The following is a 24657-nucleotide window of genomic DNA, read 5'->3' on the forward strand; positions in this document are numbered from 1 at the left end:
TCGTTGTGTTGGAGCATTGACGGGCCGCCGGGGCATCGCCGGTCTTGTGTTGGAGCATTGCCGGGTCGCCGGTCGCCGTGCTGCAACGAAGCATCACTGGTCTTGTGTTTGAGCATTACCGGGTCCGCCGGAGCACCGCCGTTGTTGTGTTGGAGCATTGATGGGCCGCCGGAGCATCGCCGGTGCTGCAACGAAGCATCATTGGTCTTGTGTGTTGGAGCATTGTCGGCCGCTGGGGCATCATCGGTGCAGCGGTGGAGCTTCACATGTCAACGAGGCGGTGCGAGGGAGCATCGTGTGCGGACGTTGGTGCTACGATGGAGCATCGACGAGCCACCGGAACATTGCCGGGCCACCGGAGCACGCCGTCGCTGCAATGGAGCATGAACTAGCACTGCGATGGAGCATCGCCGAGCCACCGAAGCATGACGACGCTGCAATAGAGCATGAACTGGTGTTGCGATGGAGCATCGACAAGCCATCGGAGCATCACCGGTACAGCAATGGAGCATCACATGTGGACGCGGGTGGTGCAATGGAGCATCGCGCGTGGACGTCGGTGCTACGATGGAGCATCGCGGGCTCTTCAACCACCGTCGCATTGCAAGCTACAAGGTCAGCACCCGCCACTGGAGATGTCGCCAAGGATCGTTGTCCGGCGTTGCTATGAGCTGGTTGGGCGCGACTGCTCCCCGGAGTAACCCTGGATATTTGCGTTGTAGCATGCTTGGTCATGGCGAGCTCACCGACGTTTTTGCTAGGAGCTGGTCCGGCGTGCTTGCTCGCCGGAGTCACGTGGTTGCTGCGCTTGCGCATGCTCGGATGGAGTTGGAGTGCTTGAGCAACGAAGTAGGCAACGGCTAGACACAGACCGGCATCTGCACCACCACCGCCACGCTTGCGCTCGTAAGCTGACCAAATCAGCTGGTGGCTACTCTGCGTCCATATCACAACGATCCGACGGCCACACAACCGACTGATTTCTAGGGAAAATCAGTCGGTTGACGCCTAGCACGTGCCTAATCCTTTTGTACAGGTAAAGGTAATTGTTTTTTTTTTGAAACAGGTAAAGGTAACTGTGATTTTGCTTCCATCTGAACTGTTGCAGGATGGGTTTGTGTAAAATTAATGTTCTGGCTTGCCATGCTTTTACTACTAGATAACAAGTAGAGAAAATCAAAACCAAAACATGCATATTGAAGTGAAATGAAGTTTCTGCACAATTCTAGCATGCAGATGATGATCCACGCCCAGCTCTTATCATAACTAGTGGCTGGGGCCCGCCCCAGGCGGGCCTCCTTTGCGTCACTGTGCGCACTAATCTTGTTGCTGCATTTGTCAACGTGCGTATGCAGTGCAAATGAGTACCAACTTTAAAAAATATAATACACGAAATAAAACTACAGAAACATAGTATTCACTAATAGGTGACAACCTTAGAAGGTGGAGGAATGATCACAGAGCACGACAATCGGTTGAAATTAAAGTCTAACATCCTCCAAAAGACGGGCGACCTCCCAAAGAGAGGCAGAGTCGATACACGGATCATATGTATAGGCCATAGCTGTAGTTGACGGTGGTGCACCTAGAGACGATGCACAGTGAGAGACGTGACACCTTGCCTTGCGCTTGAAGTGGAAGGCACATATGACACCTTCCTGGATGTTTGTGTGGTTGTGAAACCATGACCAGTTCATCATGATGCTGGCCCACTTGTCGGTTCCAAGCATGAAGCCACTGGCATAACCCTCGGTTCCATCTCCAAGCTTGACTGGGAGGGTATCATGCATCATCTTGGTGGATGTATTTCTTCAAGTTGTCATGTGTACTGCACATGAAAGTACTGTAAGGTAGAGAGAAAAGGATTGAGGGCATGGCAGAAGACAATATCATGTCATGATGAGTAACTACAATGAAAGAGGCCTAACAATGTAGTGATCGAAGGATTGTGTTTACAAATTTCTGACTGAAAACTCTTGAGCAAAGTGTACAACGGGCTGCACTCACCACAAGACTAACCATAACTTCATGGTTACAAGGCATGCTTAGCAAGTAGTAACTTATCAAGTTATTAGTATTTTTCTTCTGTGGTACTTAGAGTCTAAAGCTTGAGCAAACACATTTGATCTACACAGGAAAATGATGGAAGCTTAGGCTGCATTTGTTTAGAGCTTCAAGAAATGCAAGATTCTGTTGTTTTCTGCCAGGAGAAAATTAGATAATAGATAAATCTTGGAGGTGTGCAGTTTATTACCTCGACAACATAGCACACAGAGGCACGACACTTCAACATCTCAGGCAATCAGCGTGATTACCTAACAAGATGAAAAGGCTCAGAATGAATTTCAGGACAACACTGGTCCTGACAAATTAAGTAAAATCTATGCATGGAGGGTGAAAGGAAAATATAATCAGAGGGTGAAAAGAACAATATAATCAGACAATTGCTCGTAACTCAAATATAAGACCTAGATGGATATATTCTGTCCAGAATACTGCTTGTTAAAGAAGAATACGTACACATGAAATAAAATCTAGTGTACGAGCAAGCACGGAATCAATCTATATGCAATATGAGTAACCTGAAAAATAAGATAGATACAAACACTTGTTCTGACTAATGTAACTGAATAAGCTATGCAACTATATGAGTAACCTGTAAAATAGAATATGTCCTCAAATATTTCAGACCAACTTTCTTATATGTATAGAAAGTTCATAGGGAAACATTTTAACCAAATATATTTAGGGTCAGTAGGCATCCATACATTAATAGACATAACGAACAAACATTTATGTAGGTGTGGTTATATCAACCTTCCACGTAATTCATGACAAAAGCATATAATCTATTTATCTACATTCGATGACAGAAGTAAGAAACAAATGGAAAGGAAAGACAATCTGCATGGTGTCTCCATCATGAATCTCATTGTCACCCGAAGATTGCTCTTTCTTTATTTTAGACCAGTTTATAGTACATCCACTCCCCACAGCATACTTCGGGCCTGTTCTGAATCTCTCCCACTCCAGATTTCACAAACTGTCAGCTCGGAGCAGCCCCGAACGCTTTACCGCCAGGAAGCTAACTTCACGAAGCAAAGATGGGCCTAGTGCAATTTTAAGAAGCAAGGGAAACCGAGCTCTGCGTTTAGAGGAATCTGGAGTTCGGCTTATTTACGGCGATACTGCCACCGCCTAAGAAAACGATTCGATATGTTCTGTTTCTCGCTCGTACAGTAGGCGCACCAACCCCTCGCACCCCTCTCCCTCGTGTTCTCCCACGTGCTAATGGGCTGCTTTCAGCTGGCCCAAAGTGGCAAGGAACAGGCCTGCAGCCCCCCAGCTGGGCTGCCAACTCAACATGGCGCTGGGAGAAGCAACCGCTGCCGAACGCATTCCAATCGACAGGTGAAGTGAGAAGCCACGCCCAGAAGCTGGATTTGAGAAGTTTGGAGAATCTGGAGGAGATCAGAACACGCCCTTCATTTTCAAATTGGAGAAAACAGTATGGTGCTCTTGGGCTCTTAAATCTTAAGAAAATCTACCAAGATATTTACCCATCCAATAGAATTTTTGACGGAAAATATGCATTCTTATGCAAATTCATTATCATGGCATGGATCACTTAAGCAAAAAGCATAAATGTGGCTAAATTATTTTCGACGCTGAAAGCATATGCAAACTGAAATAGTTTGCAGCTTCTCGATCAATCAATTCTTCTTTTGAAATAAAATGTGTGCCATATATCTGAAGGGACAAATACATAGATTTAGCTTGACAGTTAAAGCTAAGGCACCATTTCTGGGTGTTGCAATGAAAAGCTCGGTCAGATACACCAGGTTGAGAAGTTAGACAATGCATACAAAGTAGGACGATGAGCATGTTGCCACTTACCCAAGACATGAATTTCTTGAGCATGTCTTGCTTTTGCATTTCATCACTTGTTTGCAGACCCATATACTTCTGATGTTGGTCAAGCTACAACAAGAAAAAAAAAGTCAGCTAGCTATCATTTAAGGGCTGAAGAAATTGTAAGACATGTAGTCCAACAACAAGGTTGTGAACAAAGCTTATCATCATCATCTTCTCCATAGTTTATCTAGTCCCGGATCCAGATCAGAGAGTTTGCTAATGCATCTTCTAGTTACCTGGTACCCTTTGTTCTGACAAACTGAAGACTGTCAAACAATTCCATCTCCAACACACCAAACCAAATCAGAGAATGGATGGGCAACAGAGCCGAACCTCCAAACGCCCACTTTTGGAAGGTTTCGCTAGTGTCCAGGAACTTTGGGGTGCACGCAGGCATGGTCCAAGTTCCCTGTCTCCACTCTCCAGCGCATCTGAGACTGGGCCAAAAAAAATGTCCAGCTCATGCAAACAGAGTGTTGGATGATGGACCCCAACGGTAGCATTAAGGACTTCGCCTGTCGAGTACATTCCCATCTAGTGTTCAACAAACCTACGGTGACGTGGATATCAAGTACTCCCTCCGTTCTAAAATAGATGACTCAACTTTGTAATGAAGTTAGTACAAAGTTGAGTCGTCTATTTTGGAACGGAGGGAGTAAAAGGGTAAAATTAGGATGTTGGAAATCCACTAAGATCCACGTCGTGGTGCAAAGGAATTATTGAATGATTATACATGCCTTTATGATCAAGATCCCAACAGCAAAGTGTCCATAAATGACAAGACATGGTGATAAAATAATTCTGTCTTCTGTAAATGCACCCTTCAAAATTCAGAATACAAGCGTGCAAAAACAGTTTGTTAGTTTGTGCAGAAGACAAACCTTCTCTCTTTCCTCAGGTGATGGGTGTACATTATGAGTGCGTCGGCTTCTTGCACTATATCTGCTTCTACTACCTCTATGGCAAAATCAAGGTCATAAACCTGAAAAGAGCATGAGAATATCTTAGTAACTGGAGCACTGAAAATACTCTGAGCTAAGAGAATAAATATCTGAAAAATGTAACAAACAGACACATACATGATATCCATCAGACCATGAATTCAAGTGAGAGGATAGCAATTTCTATGAGGCAAGGCAATACAGTGTGGCAAATATTAAATCAATCCGGGTGGCGGTGAGATGTGCTAGAAGACAGGGTTCATTCAGGTTCAGCGGAGACAGAAGACATACCTCAGGGATTTGGACCTGCCATGAGGATGTTGGGACTGTGAGCAGAAGCATAGAAGACGGTGCTCCAACTGCAGGATAAGCGTTCCTTCCTCTTGTCTTAATCCATCCCCACTTTTCCATCCCTCTCTCTCAAACATAAATGTCCTCCCCTGAGCATTTATACAATTTAATTTGAGCATGAAAAACAAGGGGATACCGGGTGCAGAACCTCTGTACTATGTTGCGGCGCTGCGGAAATCGACCTATCAGAGCGACGGTGGAAGAGGAGAGGGGTGCCGAGGCCTCGAGCAGAGGGTTGGGCTCTCCGCCTCACCCTGTGCTACAGAGAAGAGAGGGTCAAGGCCCTGCGATGCGCCTCCTAAACTCGTCGTCTCTCCATCTTCCCCATCGGGCCATCCCCACAGAGCGCGGCCAACCGATCTGGCGGAACCAGCGCCTCTCCTGCTGGAGACACCCTGCTCTGCTCGGCTTCCTCCTGATGGCCGTGGGGAGAGGCTGGGGATTGAACTGCTTTTTGTCTAGCGGAGGTGGCTTTCGCGGCGGCGGCGGAACCCTAGCAGCCGGTCAGGTGGAGATAAGGAGATGCGAGAGATTCATCTTGGATAGGTACACCGTCGTATTGAGTACATCTTGGATAGGAGATGCGAGAGATTCATCCCTTCTTTTCATTCTCGAACGGGCACCGTCGTATTGAGTTTCATCTTGGATAGGTACTTATCGTCGTTACATAATTCTGCTTTTGCTTCCATCTTGTTTCTTGTGTACTGCAACCTTCCGGGGACAAAAAATCGTGTCTACCGTAGGATGCAATTGTGCAAACTAAAAACAATCTACTAGCTAGCCTCCAAGATCAAAATCTACAAGACGATAACAATTAAATTACAGAAAAAATAAATTGAACTGAATTGAATTCAAGGTGTGTGCATTTTGGGTTTATTGTGCTTGTAAGGCTAGAGCATGCACATGATGTTCCCATCCAATCCTTCTCCATGCCAAGGTTTTGGATCCCAAGTGCACATTTTTTCTCGAGGGGAACCGGAATTCCCGGTTACCAAAAAATTCGGACGAAATTTGAAATTAAATTTTGGATTCAATTTTTTTTAAGTCGATATAGATAGGGGCTTAACTTCAAAAATTATCACGTACCTGGTCTAGGCGTAGTGGCTGTTCAAGCCGAACTTGCCCCTTGCTAGAAAAGGTGGCGAGTTCGACCCCTTGCCATTCCAACAAATTTCTAGTTTTTTTTTTCAACTTTTGCATATCAAAAAGAAATTAAAAAACGTGGTTCAACATACGAACCCGCAACGCGCTGTTGAGGAAAGGCAGGCGTTGCCACTAGGCCACAACCACTGATGTTAAAATAGAAGAGATGGCCTATATTTAACTACACTTTGAGCGTTTGAATTCAAAATATTCAAAAATTTCGAGATTTTTTGCCCGGTATAAGTGTTCCTCGAAGGGGGGGCGATAAACGCGGTAACCGGGCGAGATCGCGAAATTTCGTTCGGTTACCAAAACAGTGGTCCATGCCCAGCTCTCATCATAATTTCCCCCGCATTACCTTTTCGTCTAGAAAACAATATTTTATGGTGTAGAAAGATTGAGCTGGTCAATCAGGCGATCACGGACCACACAATATTCTCCACGCTCTTATCGCGCCAATTTGTTCCACATTTGCTTGGCTCATGGCTTATGGTGCCAATTTTTTCCACAGTTGCTTGCTCCATTGGCTTCAATAATGCTTTCATCACCATCTGTCATGCTTGCACCTAGTTGCCATTAACTGTTGGCAAGAAAGAAACCCTGTTGATATTGGGGCATGTACAATGGTGGCATATAGATACATATGCCCCATGACAAAAAGTAATTTGTGGCATCTACATTTATTTTTTTCTTCCCAATGCAAGCTACCACTAGTGGGCCTCATTAAAAAAATAGAAATAAAGACTCTAGTACACATGCATCTCTACTTTTTACTCCAACCTTTTCAGCTTTTGACACCGAACCACACTTTTTCTTTTTAAGCACCCGCCTCCTGGAAAGGATCTCACTTCCCTATCCGAACCTACTTTACGTCATATCCAATCCTACATGACATGTAAGGCATCACCTTAAGACTATGCATTGTACATGCCCTTGTTGCTTGTATTCATCAAAACCTCTCGGAAAGAAAGTACCCATGTCCCGAGATGAAATTCCCCTTCTCCCCAGGACTGGTCAACACTTGCGCCGCAGGGCTTCTCCACCATTTCGTTTCTTCAAATTGTCTTCTCAAGATAATGAAGTGGTGTGTTACACTCTGAAAATAGTCTGGTCACGTGGAATTGCTGCAACTACTTTAGCGGTCTACCCTTGCATAATAATTCCACTTCATTTTGTCTTCTCACATTCGTTCACATACACAGTTCAATATGTTGGAAAACAAAACACACGGAAACATTTTCCATCAGTTCCTTTTTGGCCTGGCACATACATGCACGTGAGGTTTCGTGTCGATTTCTAGTTTTCTAGGGCAACGGAGCAACGATTAAATTTTATCAAACCTCTGAAGAGTTCAACATGCAAATTGTTGCAGAATTTTTGTGATTTCAGGAAGACGAACGTCCAAGACGTACATACATAGTCCTGGTACATTTGTAAGGGATGTATATGGATCTCACATTTTTTCCGAAAAGATATGGATCTCACATTCCATTTGATCACTAGTAGAAAAAGGGTCAAAAGTGAAGCACATTAGTGCCGATTTGAATTTGAGCCGGCACTAATGTGTACATTAGTGCCGGTTCCAACGGCTAGCCGGGCCGCTCTCATTAGTACCGGTTCGTGGCGAACCTTTAGCACCGGTTCGTGCCACGAACCGGTACTAAAGTGAGTGATGGCAGTATGTTGTCAGTCCGGGGCCCCTCCAGCACCTTTAGTACCGGGTCGTATTACGAACCGGTACTAAAGGTCGTCCTACATAGACCCTTCGTCCACTCGAGCTCGCTCTGTTCTTCCCCTTTTCCCTCTCCTCTCTGTTTTTTTCCCTCTTCCTCTCAAGCTCATCACACATTTTGCCCAAGATTTGAATGTCCCCATCCATTCAAATGATCACAAAGATTAGCAACTCTTTCCTTTCATCTCTCATTGCTAGATTAGCTCGTGCAATGCTTTATATAGTGATTGATTTTTGAGTTTAGTAATTTGGGAGGAATTATATATATGTGCTAGTATTTGATTTATATGCAATTTGAGGTCAAAAATAACACTTAGTTTTGCATATGTAGGTGTGGTTTACTTAGTACTTTCTAAATCTCCGTCGTAACCACCGTCGATCGCTCGCAACGTCCCGTTGCCGGCACCACCTTGTGGTGAGCCTCTTGTTCATGAAGTTTTATATAAAAAAATGATGTTTGTGTGATTTGGATATATAGTTACTCGTATAATTATCTTACCCATACGTTGTTTGTTATGCATAGTGCCATGGTTTTGATATCCGTCCCCGTCGGCCCTCGTCCGGGTTATGATTCGGATGTGGTATATTCTCTTTTAAAACTATTCATTGCATTTCGTGTTTATGACAAATTATGCCCATCAAGTTGACATAGATATTTGTATGTAGGAGGTAGTTGAACCCGAAATTCCAACCGACCCTATTGTCGAGAGGTTAAATTTAGTTGAAAGAGAAAACGAGGATTTGAAGGAAAAATTGAAAAGAATTGAGGGGGAGAAGATGGAATTGGAGTTGCATGTTGCCGATGTCGTCGATGATCACAAGATTAAGATGGAGAAAATGCGCTTGAAGATTAGAAAGATTAGAAAATATGCCATTCATAGTGAGGCTTGGTATCATTATGCTGTTGGATCAATTGTTACCTTAGTTGCGATCTTGATCGCATTTGTTGTTGCATTTAAATTCTTTAGCTAGAGAGTTATTTGTTTGTTGCATTTAAGTGTTGTATGATCTTTATGTATGAACTTTATGTATTGTATTAATTTGATGTTTTCGGTGCTGTGTATTGAAGATGAGCCGGCAATGGATGTACGATGACCGATGCTCTCCCGAGTTCATTAATGGCGTGCGTACTTTTCTGCTTGCGGCTGAGGCAAACAAGCGAGCGGATGGTTTTATGCATTGTCCATGTGCTGGCTGTAAGAATGGTCGCAATTACTCTACGTCAAGAACCATTCACGTCCACCTGTTTGAGTCCGGTTTCATGCCCCACTATAATGTTTGGACCAAGCATGGAGAAAGAGGGGTTATGATGGAAGACAATGAAGAAGAAGAGGACGACGACAGCTATCCTGGCCATGGGTTCCCTGAATACGATGATACAACAATGAGGGAAGAAGCTGAGCCGGTAATGCGGGAAGAAGCTGAGCCGGCAATGCGGGAAGAAGCTGAAGAAGAGGCATCGGATGAGCCCGTTGATGATCTAGGTCGGGCCATTGCCGATGCAAAGAGAAACTGCGCAAGTGATTTGGAGAAGAAGAAGTTGCAGCGCATGTTAGAGGATCACAAAAAATTGTTGTACCCGAATTGCGTAGGTGACAAGAAAAAGCTGGGCACCACACTGGAATTGCTGCAATGGAAGGCAGAGAATGGTGTATCTGACAAGGGATTTGGAAAGTTGCTGGTAATGATAAAGGATATGCTTCCAAAGGACAACGAATTGCCCGAGAGTACGTACCAAGCAAAGAAGGCTGTCTGCCCTCTAGGGTTAGAGGTGCAGAAGATACATGCATGCCCTAATGATTGCATCCTCTACCGCGGTGAGTACGAGGATTTGAACGCTTGCCCGGTATGCGGTGCATTGCGCTATAAGATCAGCCGCGATGACCCTGGTGATGTCGAGGGCGAGCGCCCCAGGAAGAAGATTCCTGCCAAGGTGATGTGGTATGCTCCTATAATACCACGGTTGAAACGTTTGTTCCAAAACAAAGAGCATGCCAAGGCGATGCGATGGCACAGAGAAGACCGTAAGAAAGACGGAAAGTTGAGAGTACCCGCTGACGGGTCGCAGTGGAGAAAAATCGAAAGAAAGTACGGGAAGGAGTTTGCAGATGACGCAAGGAACGTATGGTTTGGTCTAAGCGCAGATGGCATTAATCCTTTTGGGGAGCAGAGCAGCAACCATAGCACCTGGCCTGTGACTCTATGTTTGTATAACCTTCCTCCTTGGTTGTGCATGAAGCGGAAGTTCATTATGATGCCAGTGCTCATCCAAGGCCCTAAGCAACCCGACAACGACATTGATGTGTACCTAAGGCCATTAGTTGAAGAACTCTTACAACTGTGGAATGGAACAGGTGTACGTGCGTGGGATGAGCACATGGGGGAAGAATTTGACCTAAAGGCGTTGCTGTTCGTGACCATCAATGATTGGCCTGCTCTCAGTAACCTTTCAGGACAGACAAACAAGGGATACCGCGCATGCACGCACTGTTTGGACGATACCGACAGTATATATTTGGCTAATTGTAAGAAGAATGTGTACCTGGGACATCGTCGATTTCTTCCGAGCAGGCATCCCGTAAGAAAGAAAGGCAAGCATTTCAAAGGTGAGGCGGATCACCGGACGAAGCCTCGCCACCGTACTGGTGCTGATGTACATGATATGGTCAAGGATTTGAAGGTGGTCTTTGGAAAGGGTCCTGGTGGACAACCTGTTCCGAATGACGCTGACGGACGCGCACCCATGTGGAAGAAGAAATCTATATTTTGGGACCTGCCCTATTGGAAAGACCTAGAGGTCCGCTCCGCAATCGACGTGATGCACGTGACGAAGAATCTTTGTGTGACCCTGCTTGGCTTCTTGGGCGTGTATGGGAAGACAAAAGATACACCTGAGGCACGGGAGGACCAGCAACGTATGCACGGAAAAGACGACATACATCAGGGTCATGCAAGCTATGCTCTTACCAAAGAAGAGAAGGAAATCTTCTTTGAATGCCTGCTTAGTATTAAGGTACCGTCTGGCTTCTCGTCGAATATAAAGGGAATAATAAACATGGCAGAGAAAAAGTTTCAGAACCTAAAGTCTCATGACTGCCACGTGATTATGACGCAACTGCTTCCGGTTGCATTGAGGGGGCTTCTACCGGAAAACGTTCGATTAGCCATTATGAAGCTATGTGCATTTCTCAATGCAATCTCTCAGAAGGTAATCGATCCAGAAATCATACCAAGGTTAGAGAATGAGTTGGTGCAATGTCTTGTCAGTTTCGAGTTGGTGTTCCCACCATCCTTCTTCAACATCATGACGCACGTCCTATTTCACCTATGGGAAGAGATTAACGTTTTGGGTCCTGTATTTCTACACAATATGTTCCCCTTTGAGAGGTTCATGGGAGTCTTAAAGAAATATGTTCATAACCGTGCTAGGCCAGAAGGAAGCATCTCCAAGGGCCATGAAAATGAGGAGGTCATTGAGTTTTGTATTGACTTTATTCCTGACTTTAAGCCGATTGGTGTTCCTGAATCGCGGCATAAGGGCAGACTGGATGGAAAAGGCACGCTAGGAGGGGAACAAATAATATGTATGAACGAACATTCTCTCACTGAAGCACACTACACAGTTCTACAGAATTCCGCCTTGGTGGCTCCGTATATGGATGGACACAAGAATTTGCTACGCTCCAAACACCCGGAGCGGTCTGATGACTGGATTACACGTGAACAAATCAGGAGTTTCGCCAGCTGGTTGCAGACACGTACCATGCATGAAACCTCTATTGAAGATGACCTGTACTTGCTGTCCCAGTTACCATCTTCGAATATAATGACTTTCAAAGGGTACGAGATAAATGGTAATACATTTTACACGATCGCCCAAGATAAGAAGAGCACCAACCAAAACAGTGGTGTCCGCTTTGATTCAGAAACCAAGACAGGAAAGGAAACATATTATGGTTATATACAGGACATATGGGAACTTGACTATCGACGTGGTTTGAAGGTCCCTTTGTTTCGGTGCAAATGGTTCAATATGACACGAGGCGGGGTAACGGAAGACCCGCAGTACGGAATGACAACAGCGGATCTGAACAATCTTGCGTATGCAGACGAACCATTCATCCTAGCCAATGATGTGGCACAGGTTTTCTATGTGAAGGACATGTCTACCAAGCCAAGAAAAAGAAAAGATAAGGAAGCGAATGCATCGTACGATGAGCCAAAGCGGCACATAGTTCTTTCTGAGAAGAGAAACATTGTGGGAGTGGATGACAAGACAGACATGTCAGAAGATTATGAAAAGTTTGATGAAATTGCTCCATTCACAGTGAATATTGACCCGAGCATCCCGTTAAATGATGAAGATTTTCCATGGTTACGGCGCAAAGGGACACACGCGAAGAAAAAGTTTCACACCCAAAGATCTGGGATGTGATCGGCTTCACTATCATCACTTTATTCTGTGTTTCACACCCAGGAGGGAATCTCTGTAATAGTTAGGGTAGTTATGTGTTTTGGCATTTGAAACGCGAAGAAATTTTATGTGCAAACAAATTCTTTCATGCCTTTACTAATTTTTAAAGTTAAGTTATTCACAAACTAGTGATTCACACTAATTTCAAATAATTCAAAATTTAAACTATTCAAATTTGAAAACTATGGGCACTAACAGAAAGTTTGTAATTTTTTGTACCTAAAGCAAAAGTATTCACAAAGAAACTCTAAATACACAAAAAACAACTAAAAAATAAATAAAGCAAAAAAATAAAAAAGCCCGCCTACTAGGCCAGAGCGGCCTGCATACGACTAGAAACCCAACCTGTTGTTGGGCCAGGATGCAGGCCCGCAAAGGACCAGTAGGCCCACAAGGCAACACAGAACATGTAGGCCCAGTAGGCCTGCTTTGGAGAGGAGCTCGAGAGAGCTACCGCACGGGGGTTTATAAACCAGTGCGGACGCCCCTCGGCTAGCGAGGTGGGACTAAACTTGCCACACAGCACCTTGCCAGCGCACCCCCTTTAGTACCGGGTGGTGGCTCCAACCGGTACTAAAGGCCCCCCTTTAGTACCGGTTGGAGCCACCACCCGGTACTAAAGGGTGTGCGGTTCCCGCCGCTTGGCCTGGCCAAAACAGGCCTTTAGTACCGGTTGGTGGCTCCAACCGGTACTAAAGGTCCATCCTATATAACTAAACACTTCAAAATTTTCAGTTTCTCATCTGCTTCTTCTCTACCCCGTCGCCCCGCCGCCCCCGCCGTCTCCATATCCCTTGTCGCCGCCCCCGTCGCCGCCCCGTCCTCGGCCGTCGTCGCCGCCCCGTCGTCCCCGTCCCCGTAGTCCCCGTCGTCACCGCCGCGCCGTCCCGCATCGTCCCCGTCCCCGTCAGCGCCGCCCCGTCCCCGTCGCCGCCACCCCGGCCTGTCCCCGTCGTCGCCGCCCCGTCCCTATCCCTGTCGTCGCCATCCCCGTCGTCGCCGCGCCCGTCGCCGTCCCCGTCGCCGCCCCCGTCGCCTCTCGCCTCGCCGGTGAGCACACACACACATACATTTTTTTAGTTATAGAAATAGTTAGTTATATAGCATTGTTAGAAATGTTATAGAAAATTTAGAATTGTTAGGAATTTTTCTGTTTTTTAGTTATAGAAATAGTTATAAAAAATTTAGAAATGTTTCTTTTTTTAGTTATAGAAATAGTTAGTTATATATCCTTGTTAGAAATGTTATAGAAAAGATAGAATTGTTAGGAATTTTTCTGTTTTTTAGTTATAGAAATAGTTATAAAAAAGTTAGAAATTTTTCTTTTTTCTAGTTATAGAAATATTAGAAATGTTATACAAATGCCTGGAGGGGCGCGCCGCTTGATGAGGAACCCGGCCCCGGTCGTCGACCCTGATCTCGTTTGGTGGTGTTCGCGTGGGCCAGTTTCGGTGCGGAGGGAGCCGACCCCGCCGGAGGTGGTACGTCGCCGTGTCAGGGAGGAGGACGAGCACGTCCATCGCTACATGGTTGCGTTAGAGGGCGGCAGGTTCTCCAATACCTGGCAGTTTCTTCAGGGATCTCACTTTAGCTATGATCCTGTGAGGGTTCCTTCTCTTTGGGTGTCCACCTCCTGCGCCGCATGATCCGACGATGTATTCGAGATTATATCTATTATTCGAGACGATGTATTCGAGTTTATATCTATTATTCGAGATGACGTATTCAAGATTATATTCGATGATGCTTATTATGTACTATGATTGATTCAGCTTTTCCTTATTAATTGATTGCATCCATGCATTGTAATTTGAATATATTTCTTTTGGATTAGTTAAACAAAACCTATGGCGGACAATACCGGCAGAGAAGGAGAAGAGGCCCTGTTCAATATCATACGCAATCCTCGCGGGCCAGATGGTGATCAGAATGAAGAAGATTATGACGGCCGAATTGATGAAGTCATGAACTATGAACATGACGAAGAAAATGTTGATCTTGAAACAACAAAGACCGGCGAGGTATATATATTTATATAAGCAGGCATCTGGTGATCATCACATGTTTTAAATGACTTGAAGATATATTAACGAATCGATCTTTCTTCTTTCAGCCATCCGGATCGAGCAAATCTTCAGGCAACAGGACGAAACGAGGCCCGAACAAAAAGTTGAAAGAGGGCATAAAGTACAATATCGAGGCAATCAGACCTAATGGCGAACCATTCGCGCCTAAGAAGATTGCGGACAAGTCCATTCGTCAGTGCGGAGTTCTTGTGAAGGACCAACTCCCGATCTCCCTTCAAGAACGGAGAGAGCCAGCAAAGCCACGTCCAGGAGTTACTTTTGTCGATGACAGACAAAAACATTTGCTTTGGGAAACGCTCATAGAACATTTCACCCTACCAGATCATTTCACAAAAGCAGATGTGGAGAAAGTCAAGGACGCTGCTCTTAGGAAGATGGCGGTTGCATTCAAGAACCACAAGATTCGTGAATGGGCCAAGTACGTCAACGGAGGAAGGAATACTCCAGTATTCGAGGGAACACTAGAGAACCAAAGTGCTCATTGGAACGAAATTCAAGGATTCGGAATTATCTAAGGAACGGTCGAGAATAAACAAGGCCAATGCCGCAAAAAAGGATAAGTTCCATAAGCTGGGGCCAGGTGGCTATGCGGTGGGAATGCCTAAGTGGGATAAGTCTGAGAAAGAGATGCTGGATGCAGGTGTCACTCCAGAAACATTGAGCTGGCCCCCCAGGTGCAGGACTTGGTTCTATGCGCATGGGGGGAGTTGGACCCAAAGACAGACAAAGTTTCGAAGAAGGCATGTCTGGACGGAGCCGAAGATAAGCTACTTGTTGCAATAGAAGAGGCTCGATCCGGGTTGTTCGAGCCCAACAAAGAGAATGACGAGCTTACGCGTGCCCTGGGAAATCCTGAACATCCGGGGAGAACACGAGGCATGGGCGCTATTCCGTGATATGAGGGGTTTTCGGACTGGAACGCCGACTACAGAACCCGTGCAAGAAAGAAGATTGCGGAGGAGAAGAAGAGGAAGATGGAGGAGGATCAGAGGAAGCTAGACTATGAATGCCTTCAAGGCCTAGAATCAACGCACGCGGACTTGGCAATCAAATTCCAGCGGCAGCAGGAGTAGATCGACTCACTTAGCCAGCAAAGGGGGTCTCAGCAGCTAGAGGATGATCCACCAATGGATAGCACCGTCCCATCCATGCCGAGAAGCAGCGTGGGTTCCGCCCCGGGCGACGCATTGCTGGATAGCTACCCAGTGGATGACATCATGGAGAACACTAACTGCGAGCTACACTTCAAAATGAAGAACATATCCATGAAGGTGGCGGACACCCTCTCTTTTACAAATCCCCCCGAGGCAACCTTCCATTGCAACCCGATTCCAGCGGGCTATGCTCGTGTCTTGGTTGATGAGGTGGTGGACCAATATTCGGGGCTAGAGCTTGACATTCCTGGAGGTGATGATGAGCACACACTAGGAGAGGCCAACCATCGTATCATCCTATGGAGAAAGGATTGCATCATCTTTCAAAGGCCACCGACACCACGTCATCCGACTCCTCGTCGTAGTCCGCCACCGAGTCAGCAGACTCCCGCTCCTCCAAGTCCACCAACGCGTCAGGCCACTCCTCCTCCAACTCCGGCACAGCTTCAGGCCACTCCTCCTCCAAGTCCGGTAAAGCATCAGGCCACTCCTCCTCCAAGTCCGGCACAGCTTCAGGCCACTCCTCCAAGTCCAGCACAGCTTTAGGCCACTCCTCCCCTCCAACTCAGCCACTCCTCCTCCAAGTCCGGCACAACTATAGCTACATGTTTTTGCTTACATATGCTCGCTTAATTAAGACATGCAAACGTGTATGCATGCAGATTTCACTGGATCTTGTTAATCATTAAAGTTGATGAAGGAACAGTTGAAGTACTAGACTCACTACTTAAGAAAGCAAGTGACTACACCATCGTGAAGGGGATAGTTAACAGGTAATTTCAATCATTATTAACTATATCTCTGCCTATTTAATTAGTTCGTCATTTCTTGATAACAACTATTTAATAACCCATTTATTCATTTTCTTTGTCGGCGGGCAGGGCTTGGGCAAAGTTCATTAGGGTCACTCCAGGCCCATGGAAACAAAGTCTGAAATGGTATCGACCCAAGGTAAGTAATTAAGTAGTACTAGCTAGCTGTCATCTCTTTAATTATCATGCTTGATTAATTATTATCTGATCAAATTCCATTCTCGTAAAGGCCCTGAAGCAGGCGCCGGGGAATGGTCTATGTGCATACTACGTTTGCGAGAACATTCGCATGATGGCGTCCGAAAGGAGCAAATCTCAAAGACAGGAGTGGGTACGATATCGATTGTCAGAACACTATTCACAATTTTTACACCATTATCAATATCTAGTCACACAACTAATACACATGCATATTGATCTCCTTGTTAACAGTTCAAAGAGGTGTGAGACAAGCTCCTAGCACAGGACCACATAGAAGTAATTCAAGAGGAAATAGCGGGATTTTTGCTCGACCAGGTCATAGATCCCAAAGGAGAATACTATTACCCGCTACCGCCCCCATGAACCACTTCCAATTGTTATCGTGCTCCGAAGGCACCAATTAGCTAGACTAATGCCACTGGCTCCGAAGGCACCAATTAGGAGAAATTGTATATATATATATACATGTGTGTATATATGTGTGAATTAATTAATGGTGGTTGTGAGACATTCGATGATATATATATATATATATAATGATCGGTTCTACTAGAAATTCTATTTATATATATGCATAACGTGTACAATATGTAGTATCGTAAAATACCAGCAAACGAAAAAGAATTAAATGGAAAACACAAAATTAAATGAAAAAGAAATCATAACCCAAACCCCCCCAACATTCACCAACCGGTACTAAAGGGCTCCCTGCCCCCGAAGCTGGCTCGTGCCACGTGGTTGCCCTTTAGCACCGGTTCGTGCTGAACCGGTACTAAAGGGGGGGGGGGCTTTAGTGCCTACATTTTAGCGCCGGTTACCAAACTGGCACTAAAGGGCCTTACGAACCGGTGCTATTGCCTGGTTCTGCACTAGTGGATATAACTGATTAAAAAATTTCTCTCACGTTCCTCAAGTCTCTCTATTGAGAGAGAGGCTTATGATCCAATGCAACATAGACAATGGGCAATCTCACCTCATACACGGCGCTGGCCTTCTCGAGGTAGTCTTGGGTGATTTCATCGGATGTGAAGTGCTCGTTCACTCTTATTCCCTGCACAACCAGCACACCAGCACACTGCATATTTCGCGGCTCCTCCTCCTGCGCTCGCAAGGTTAGGGTGATGTAGCGCTTGGAGTATGGTGCGATGATTCCTTTGTTTGGTTGTGCACGATACTTGTTTAAGTCGGTGTTTATATTGAAGGCGATGTGGCTGGACTCGCCCTTGTTGATTAGCTGCAGGCAGCACCGTATGTCACTGGTAGGAAAAGGGCATGTTGTCCCGGTTCGTAAGGGCCTTTAGTCCCGGTTCCTGAACCGGAACCGGGACTAAAGGGTCGGTACTAATGCCACGGCGCTTTAGTCCCGGTTCAATCTAGAAGCAGGACTGATGGGCCTCCACGTGGCCTGTGCGCGGAGCCCAAGCAGGAGACCCTTTGGTCCCGGTTGGTGGCACCAACCGGGACCAATAGGCATCCACGTGTCAACATTTCTGTGGCTGGGGTTTTTGTTTTTTTGAAGGGGGGGGGGGTTGGGGTTTTGGGGGTTTGGGGGGGGGGTTAATTTAGGTGTTTCATATATTGTGTTAGCTAGCTATAATTAATAGAGAGAAATGTCCTCTCTTATGTCCGTGCTTGGTCGACGCTACGTACTATACATACGTATAGAGAGGACTAGACACGCTAGCTAGCTAGTAAGCAAACGAAGGAAACAGAAGATGGTCATGAACATATATGCATACAGAGAGAAGTGATATCGACCACGTCTCCTTCTCCGAGAGATTGGTCGAACAACAAGTTCTCGTATATCTATCCGACACTACCGGCTACATATATAAAATAATTATCTCTTACAAATATAATCATACGGACTCATGGTCCACATAGTATTCTCCGTCTTCAGCGATCACGTGGTCAAGAAAGAATGCCGCCAATTCCTCTTGAATTGCTCGCATGCGAGCTGGTGGTAGGAGTTCATCCCGCTTCCGAAACATCTAATTTGAAGAAGGGGGTCAATACATATATATATGAATGAATGAAACTCAACACAAATGATGGTAATAAAATAAAATTGTGAATGTTTTTATTTACGTACTTCATATTGTTCGTTATAGTACCCACCCCGCTCACAGGTCGTGTGGCGGATGGACTCGCAGACGTAGTATCCACAGCAATCATTCCCTTGTTCCTGGCACAACCACTTTACAAGAAATAGAGGTCAATCAAACTGATAAGCAAGAATGCTAAATGGTATTGATGAAACTAGCACTTGAATCACTAGGAGATGCGCGGAGCATGCTACTATAGTACTTACTTTCGGGTGTCTAAATTCCAGCTCCTTCGGCAGTCCTGGAACTTTTCTGGTGAATTTTCTCCAAACCTTGCCGGACAAAGAAAACAATTACTTGATATCAGGAAATGAACAAAGTTGCTGATATGGTGGATAATGATCGATTTAACTTACTTCTTGAGGATTTCAGTCATGTCCCCATACTCCTGGGGATCTTTTCGTTTGAAGTCCAAGACAGTTACTACTCCCTGATCAAGCCTAATCTCTAGGAGAATATAGTGGTACCTGCGCACGCATGCATAACTCATCAATTACATTACTATAACCTGGACTAATATATAAGGGAAACCGAATATGCACAAGACAGTAACACTCACTTGAAATTGTAAGGAAAGAGTATTATATCTTTGTTTTCATTTTTTTGAATGATTGTAGCAAGTTGGCCTCGGTATCTTCGGGACGATGTTCAACCTCAGTTGCATCTATGAGATATGTGTTAACGAACCCAATATCACCGATTTGCCTTTTCTTCAATTCGGCGATCTTCAATCTGCATAATATAGTGAGGATAATTATAAATACATGCAATGAAAGAGATGAGCTATATAGAGAGACTTAATGACAGAAGTAGTAGTACTTACAGATAGTAGCAGGTGACCGTTGTTTTATTGAGGGCCAATTGATTGAAAAACTGATAGAACTCCTCAAATGGAATAGGCAATAGTTCAATTCCAACGAGGTCATGCTCCGATTTAACTCTCGCATACAAAGTACTCCTCCCCCCAGACTCTCTGCAGATTTTCAAGTACCAATCATGTAATCTTCGCATCATCGTTGTTAAAGATTTTTCATCTTTGACGAGAGGCTTCCCGTACTCGTATCTATGTATCTGCACCTCCATGGGATCATAATGTACATCGTCGGGCAGGTAATCGTCAACATTGCAATAACCGGGCACCATCCTCGGATCGACGATGTCGCTAGGCACCTTGAGCGGGGGGCACGATTGCTTCGCTTGTTCGTCGAGCTGGGCAATTTGTTTCCCAGCTGCTCGTCGTTCTTTCAGCCTTTGATCACTGACTGTACTTCCCGACCACTCCGCTTCGGCCCATGTCTTTGCAATAATGCGCTCATAGTTGCCTTTCGGCGGAGACTTGGGTGGTTTTGCCAGGGCAGCCAGAGTGCGCTTCACTTTCACCGGATCTACCTTCTCCTCCGGAGGTGGATGTCTCTTTGCTTTCAACCATTGAAACCAGTCATCCACTTCGGTTCGCGCGATCTTTGCCTTCTCCTCCGGGGTCCTCTCATATGGTAACTTTTGTAGACTCTTCAAAGAAGGACCGAATCTGTATGTCCTCCCGCCTTTGGTTTTACTGCTAGACGCCGGCCGAGCAGACGGAGCGGTTGTCTTCTTTACTTGCTTACGAGGCGGAGGAGAAGGACTATGATGCGCCGGAGCAGCTGCCGGAGCGGCGGAGGGTCTCTTCCGCGCTTGCTGATGAGCCGGAGAAGGAGGAGGCTGGCTGCTCGGGCGCGCCGGCGCAGGCAGAGAAGGAGGCGGAGTGCCGCCACGCGCCGGAGAAGGAGCCGGCCGAGGGCCCTGATCGTCACTCGTCGTCGGAGGAGGCGGTGGAGGAGGCGGAGTGCCCTGACTCGCTGGAGGAGGAGGAGGAGGCGGAGGTGTCCAGTTCGGAAGGTTGATGAGCTCCTTCCGCCATAGGCATGGAGTCTTCAGAGCAGACCCCAGCCGAGTCTCCCCTTCAACGGTAGGGTGATCAAGCTGGAGGTCCTCAAATCCCTCCGTTATTTCATCCACCATCACCCTAGCATATCCTTCTGGAATCGGCCGGCAGTGAAAAGTTGCGCCGGGTTTAGTAGGATAAACAGAGCCAACAGCCGCCTTGACCTTCAAATTCATCCATTGCGTCATAAGGTGGCAATTTTGAGACTCCGTGATAGCATCCATGGGATAGCTGGCAGGAGCCGTCAAGGCATGCTCCGGCTGAAACAGCTCGGTGGAAGCCACGCTGCTTCTGCGCTGAGATGGCAGGGTAGCTTCGGGGGAAGCTTCTGCAGTACGTTTGCTGCGATTTGCTTCTCGTTCCTCTATCGTGTCTACCCTTGCTTGCAGCGCCTGCATTTGGGTCTGCTGCACTTTTTTCCTCCTCTCATGGGATTTGTAACCGCCTGCGTCCGGAAACCCAACCTTCCATGGAATGGAGCCTGGCGTGCCTTGTGTCCGTCCAGGGTGCTCAGGATTCCCGAGGGCCATTGTGAGCTCGTCGTTCTCTCTGTCTGGAAAGAACGTCCCTTGCTGCGCTGCTTCGATATACTGCTTAAGCTTCCTAACTGGTATTTCCATTTGATCGTTCGTCCAAATGCACTTCCCTGTTACAGGGTCCAAGGTTCTGCCAGCCCTGAAGAACCAAGTCCGGCAACGGTCTGGCCAGTTAATTGTCTCTGGTTCGATCCCTTTATCAACCAGATCATTCTCAGTCTTGGCCCACTTAGGCCGGGCTACGAGGTAGCCACCTGACCCCGTGCGATGGTGATGCTTCTTCTTCACAACATTTTGCTTGTTTGTCGCCGACATCTTCTTACTCTTTTCCGATGTCTTGTGGGCCACAAATGCGGGCCAGTGATCTCTGATCTTCTCATATCTGCCCTTGAATTCTGGTGTCTCATTATTTTCGACAAACTTATTCAGCTCTTTCTTCCACCTCCTGAATAGTTCTGCCATCCTCTTAAGAGCAAAAGACTTGATTAATTGCTCTTTAACTGGGTTCTCTGGATTATCCTCTGGAGGTAGGGTGAAATTTGACTTCACCTCAGTCCAAAGATCATTTTTCTGCATATCATTGACATAAGACACCTCAGGGTCTTCTGTAGCCGGCTTAAACCATTGCTGGATGCTTATCGGGATCTTGTCCCTAACCAGAACCCCGCACTGAGCAACAAATGCGTTCTTTGTTCAGATGGGTTCAATCGGTTGGCCGTCGGGCGCGATTGCTATGATCTCAAACCTTTCATCCGAGCTCAACTTTTTCTTCGGGCCTCGTCTCTTTACCGAAGTTGTGCTCGATCCGGAGGGCTAGAAAAAAGAACAAAGACTTAATTAATATGTGTACATACCAAAACAATGAATGCATCAATCAGCTAGTCAGCACAGGCTTAACTAATATATATACCTGGCCGGACTCGGTTAGGTCACCAGAGCCGTCATCACGGTCTCCTTCTTGCACCGGCATTGGGTCACCGGAGCCATCCTCATGTTCTTCTTCTTGCACCGGAATTAGGTCACCGTAGCCAGCTTCTTCACCCTCTCCTTCCAGACCATCGGTGTCGTTGAGAAACAACGAGACGGCATCACTTCCTTCTGCGATTATGTCCCTCAACAACGCTTCTTTTGCTTCGTCTCGGGCGGTGTCCATAGTTTCTACAAATATTTACAACATGGCAATTATTATTCAAACATGACAGATGGATATATTAGTGGCAAACGTAGAACTAGCTACCTAATCATAGTAAGGAATCATATATATTAATTAGTGGCCTCGACGCTGCTTCTCTAGGGTTTGGGGTGGCCTCGACAACGCTTCAAGGGTTTGGGGTGGCCTCAAGAACGCTTCAAGGAGGGGGTAATATCGACCCCCCCCCACGTGTTGAAGCTATCAGGAGGGGGTATATACCGACAACGACGACACTACATCTATGTCCCTCGACGACCCTCGTTCCCGATAAAAAAAAGAGGAAGAAGAAAAAAAAGAGGATAAGAAAGAATAGAGGAGAAGAACTCCTCTATTCTTTCTTCTCCTCTTTTTTTCTTCTTCCTCTTCTTTTTTATCCTCTTCTTCCTCTGATGTTCGAGAGGATCGCCGAGGGGTCGGGAGGTTGCCTAGTGTCAAAGGATTCAACAAAACCATGTCTTCATCATTAGGCGAAAGTAACAGGTGCATGATGGTACGAAGCTCTCCGAAGTTATTTTGGAACGGAGTCCTAGAAGGATAATTCGCTTTTTGGTACAAAGTTTAGCAAGAACCTTCCAAATATCGTTATTTGGAAGGCCTTTGCTGAAATTCATACAAAAAGGCAAATTATCCTATCCGGGACACCATTCCAAAATAACTTTGGAGGACTTCGTCATGCCCTGGTTACTTCTGGCTAATGATGAAGCCATGGATTTCTTCAATACTTTGACACTAGGAAATCTCTCTCTCGACCCCTCGGCGATCCTCGACCCCTCAAACCCTCGACGACCCTGGAACCCTCGACCCCTCGGTGATGCTTTTATTCCTCTCATGTTCGAGAGGATCGCCGAGGGGTCGGGAGGTTGCCTAGTGTCAAAGGATTCAACAAAACCACGTCTTCATCATTAGGTGAAAGTAACAGGTGCATGATGGTACGAAGCTCTCCAAAGTTATTTTGGAACGGAGTCCTAGATAGGATAACTCGCTTTTTGGTACAAAGTTCGGCAAGAACCTTCCAAATATCGTTATTTGGAAGGCCGTTGCTGAAATTCATACAAAAAGGCAAATTATCCTATCCGGGACACCATTCCAAATTAACTTTGGAGGACTTCGTCATGCCCTGGTTACTTCCGGCTAATGATGAAGCCATGGATTTCTTCAACACTTTGACACTAGGAAACCTCTCTCGACCCCTCGGCGATCCTCGACCCCTTGAACCCTCGACGACCCTGGAACCCTCGACCCCTAGACGACCCTGGAACCCTCGACCCTCAATCCCTCGACCCTATTGAACCCTCGAACCCTCGACCCTGAAACCCTCGACCCTTGACCCCTTAACGACCCTCGACCCTCTACCCTAGTTCACGACCCTCGACCCCTCGGCGATCCTCGACATCCTCGTTCCCGATAAAAATTAAGAAGAAGAAGAAGAAGAAGAAGAAGAAAGAGGAGAAGAAGAAAGGAATAGCTAGAGGAGAAGATCGAAGAAAAACAAGAAGAAAAAAAAGAGGAGAAGAAGAAAGGAATAGTGGAGAAGAAGAAAAAATAGAATATATTCTATTTTCTCTTCTTCTCCACTATTCCTTTCTTCTTCTCCTCTTCTTTTTCTTCTTTTTTCTTCTTCTTTTTTATTTCTCCTCTTCTTCCTCTCCTCTTCTTCTTTCTTTCCTCTTCTTATTTTCTTTCTTTCCTATACTTCTTTTCCTTCCTTCTTAATATCACTTAGCAAATTTTGCAACGATAGAGAGGGGGTGCTCCCGTGGTCTAAAATCCGTCTATGCATGATAGAAAATTCTGAAAAAATACATCTATGATCCCTCAACGTCCCCGCCTCTCTCATGAACAAAAAAAATATGTGAATTAAAAGAACATCATGTTCTATGAACAAAAAAACATCATATTTCATCCACATTCGTGCATACATCATATATGTGATCATCTATGAAAAAAGACATCATATTCTATAAAAAAATCATTACATATATATATAAACAAGCATATATATATATAAAACAAGCATATATATATATATATATATATATAAAACAAGCATATATATGAAAAAATTGCAAAGGGAGGGCGCCGGCGGCCGG

At 45.7% G+C, this 24657-nt stretch overlaps 1 protein-coding gene and 1 long non-coding RNA gene across 4 annotated transcripts in view; both read right to left on the reverse strand.

Annotated features, from left to right (window-relative positions):
* Window positions 1-1361: 1361 nt before the first annotated feature.
* LOC123101952 (uncharacterized) lies at window positions 1362-5834 on the reverse strand. Of its 3 annotated transcripts, XR_006448670.1 has the most exons (5): window positions 5390-5830; window positions 5148-5296; window positions 4797-4897; window positions 2255-2315; window positions 1362-1828 (listed from the first exon to the last, which is right to left on the reverse strand). It is a non-coding gene; the product is annotated as an uncharacterized lncRNA (long non-coding RNA). The 3 variants fall into 3 exon arrangements; XR_006448671.1 differs by having other exon boundaries at window positions 1362-1843; window positions 5148-5834; XR_006448669.1 differs by having other exon boundaries at window positions 5148-5832.
* An 11895-nt stretch (window positions 5835-17729) lies between these two features.
* Window positions 17730-24657, reverse strand: part of LOC123106285 (putative receptor-like protein kinase At4g00960) — a 61224-nt gene continuing 54296 nt past the window's right edge. Inside the window, exon 8 of the mRNA XM_044528492.1 lies at window positions 17730-18066. Coding sequence (XP_044384427.1) covers window positions 17730-18066 — 337 coding nt within the window. The remainder of the gene's footprint in view (window positions 18067-24657) is intronic.

The sequence above is a fragment of the Triticum aestivum genome, chromosome 5A, assembly GCF_018294505.1.
Source record: "Triticum aestivum cultivar Chinese Spring chromosome 5A, IWGSC CS RefSeq v2.1, whole genome shotgun sequence".
NCBI lineage: Eukaryota > Viridiplantae > Streptophyta > Magnoliopsida > Poales > Poaceae > Triticum > Triticum aestivum.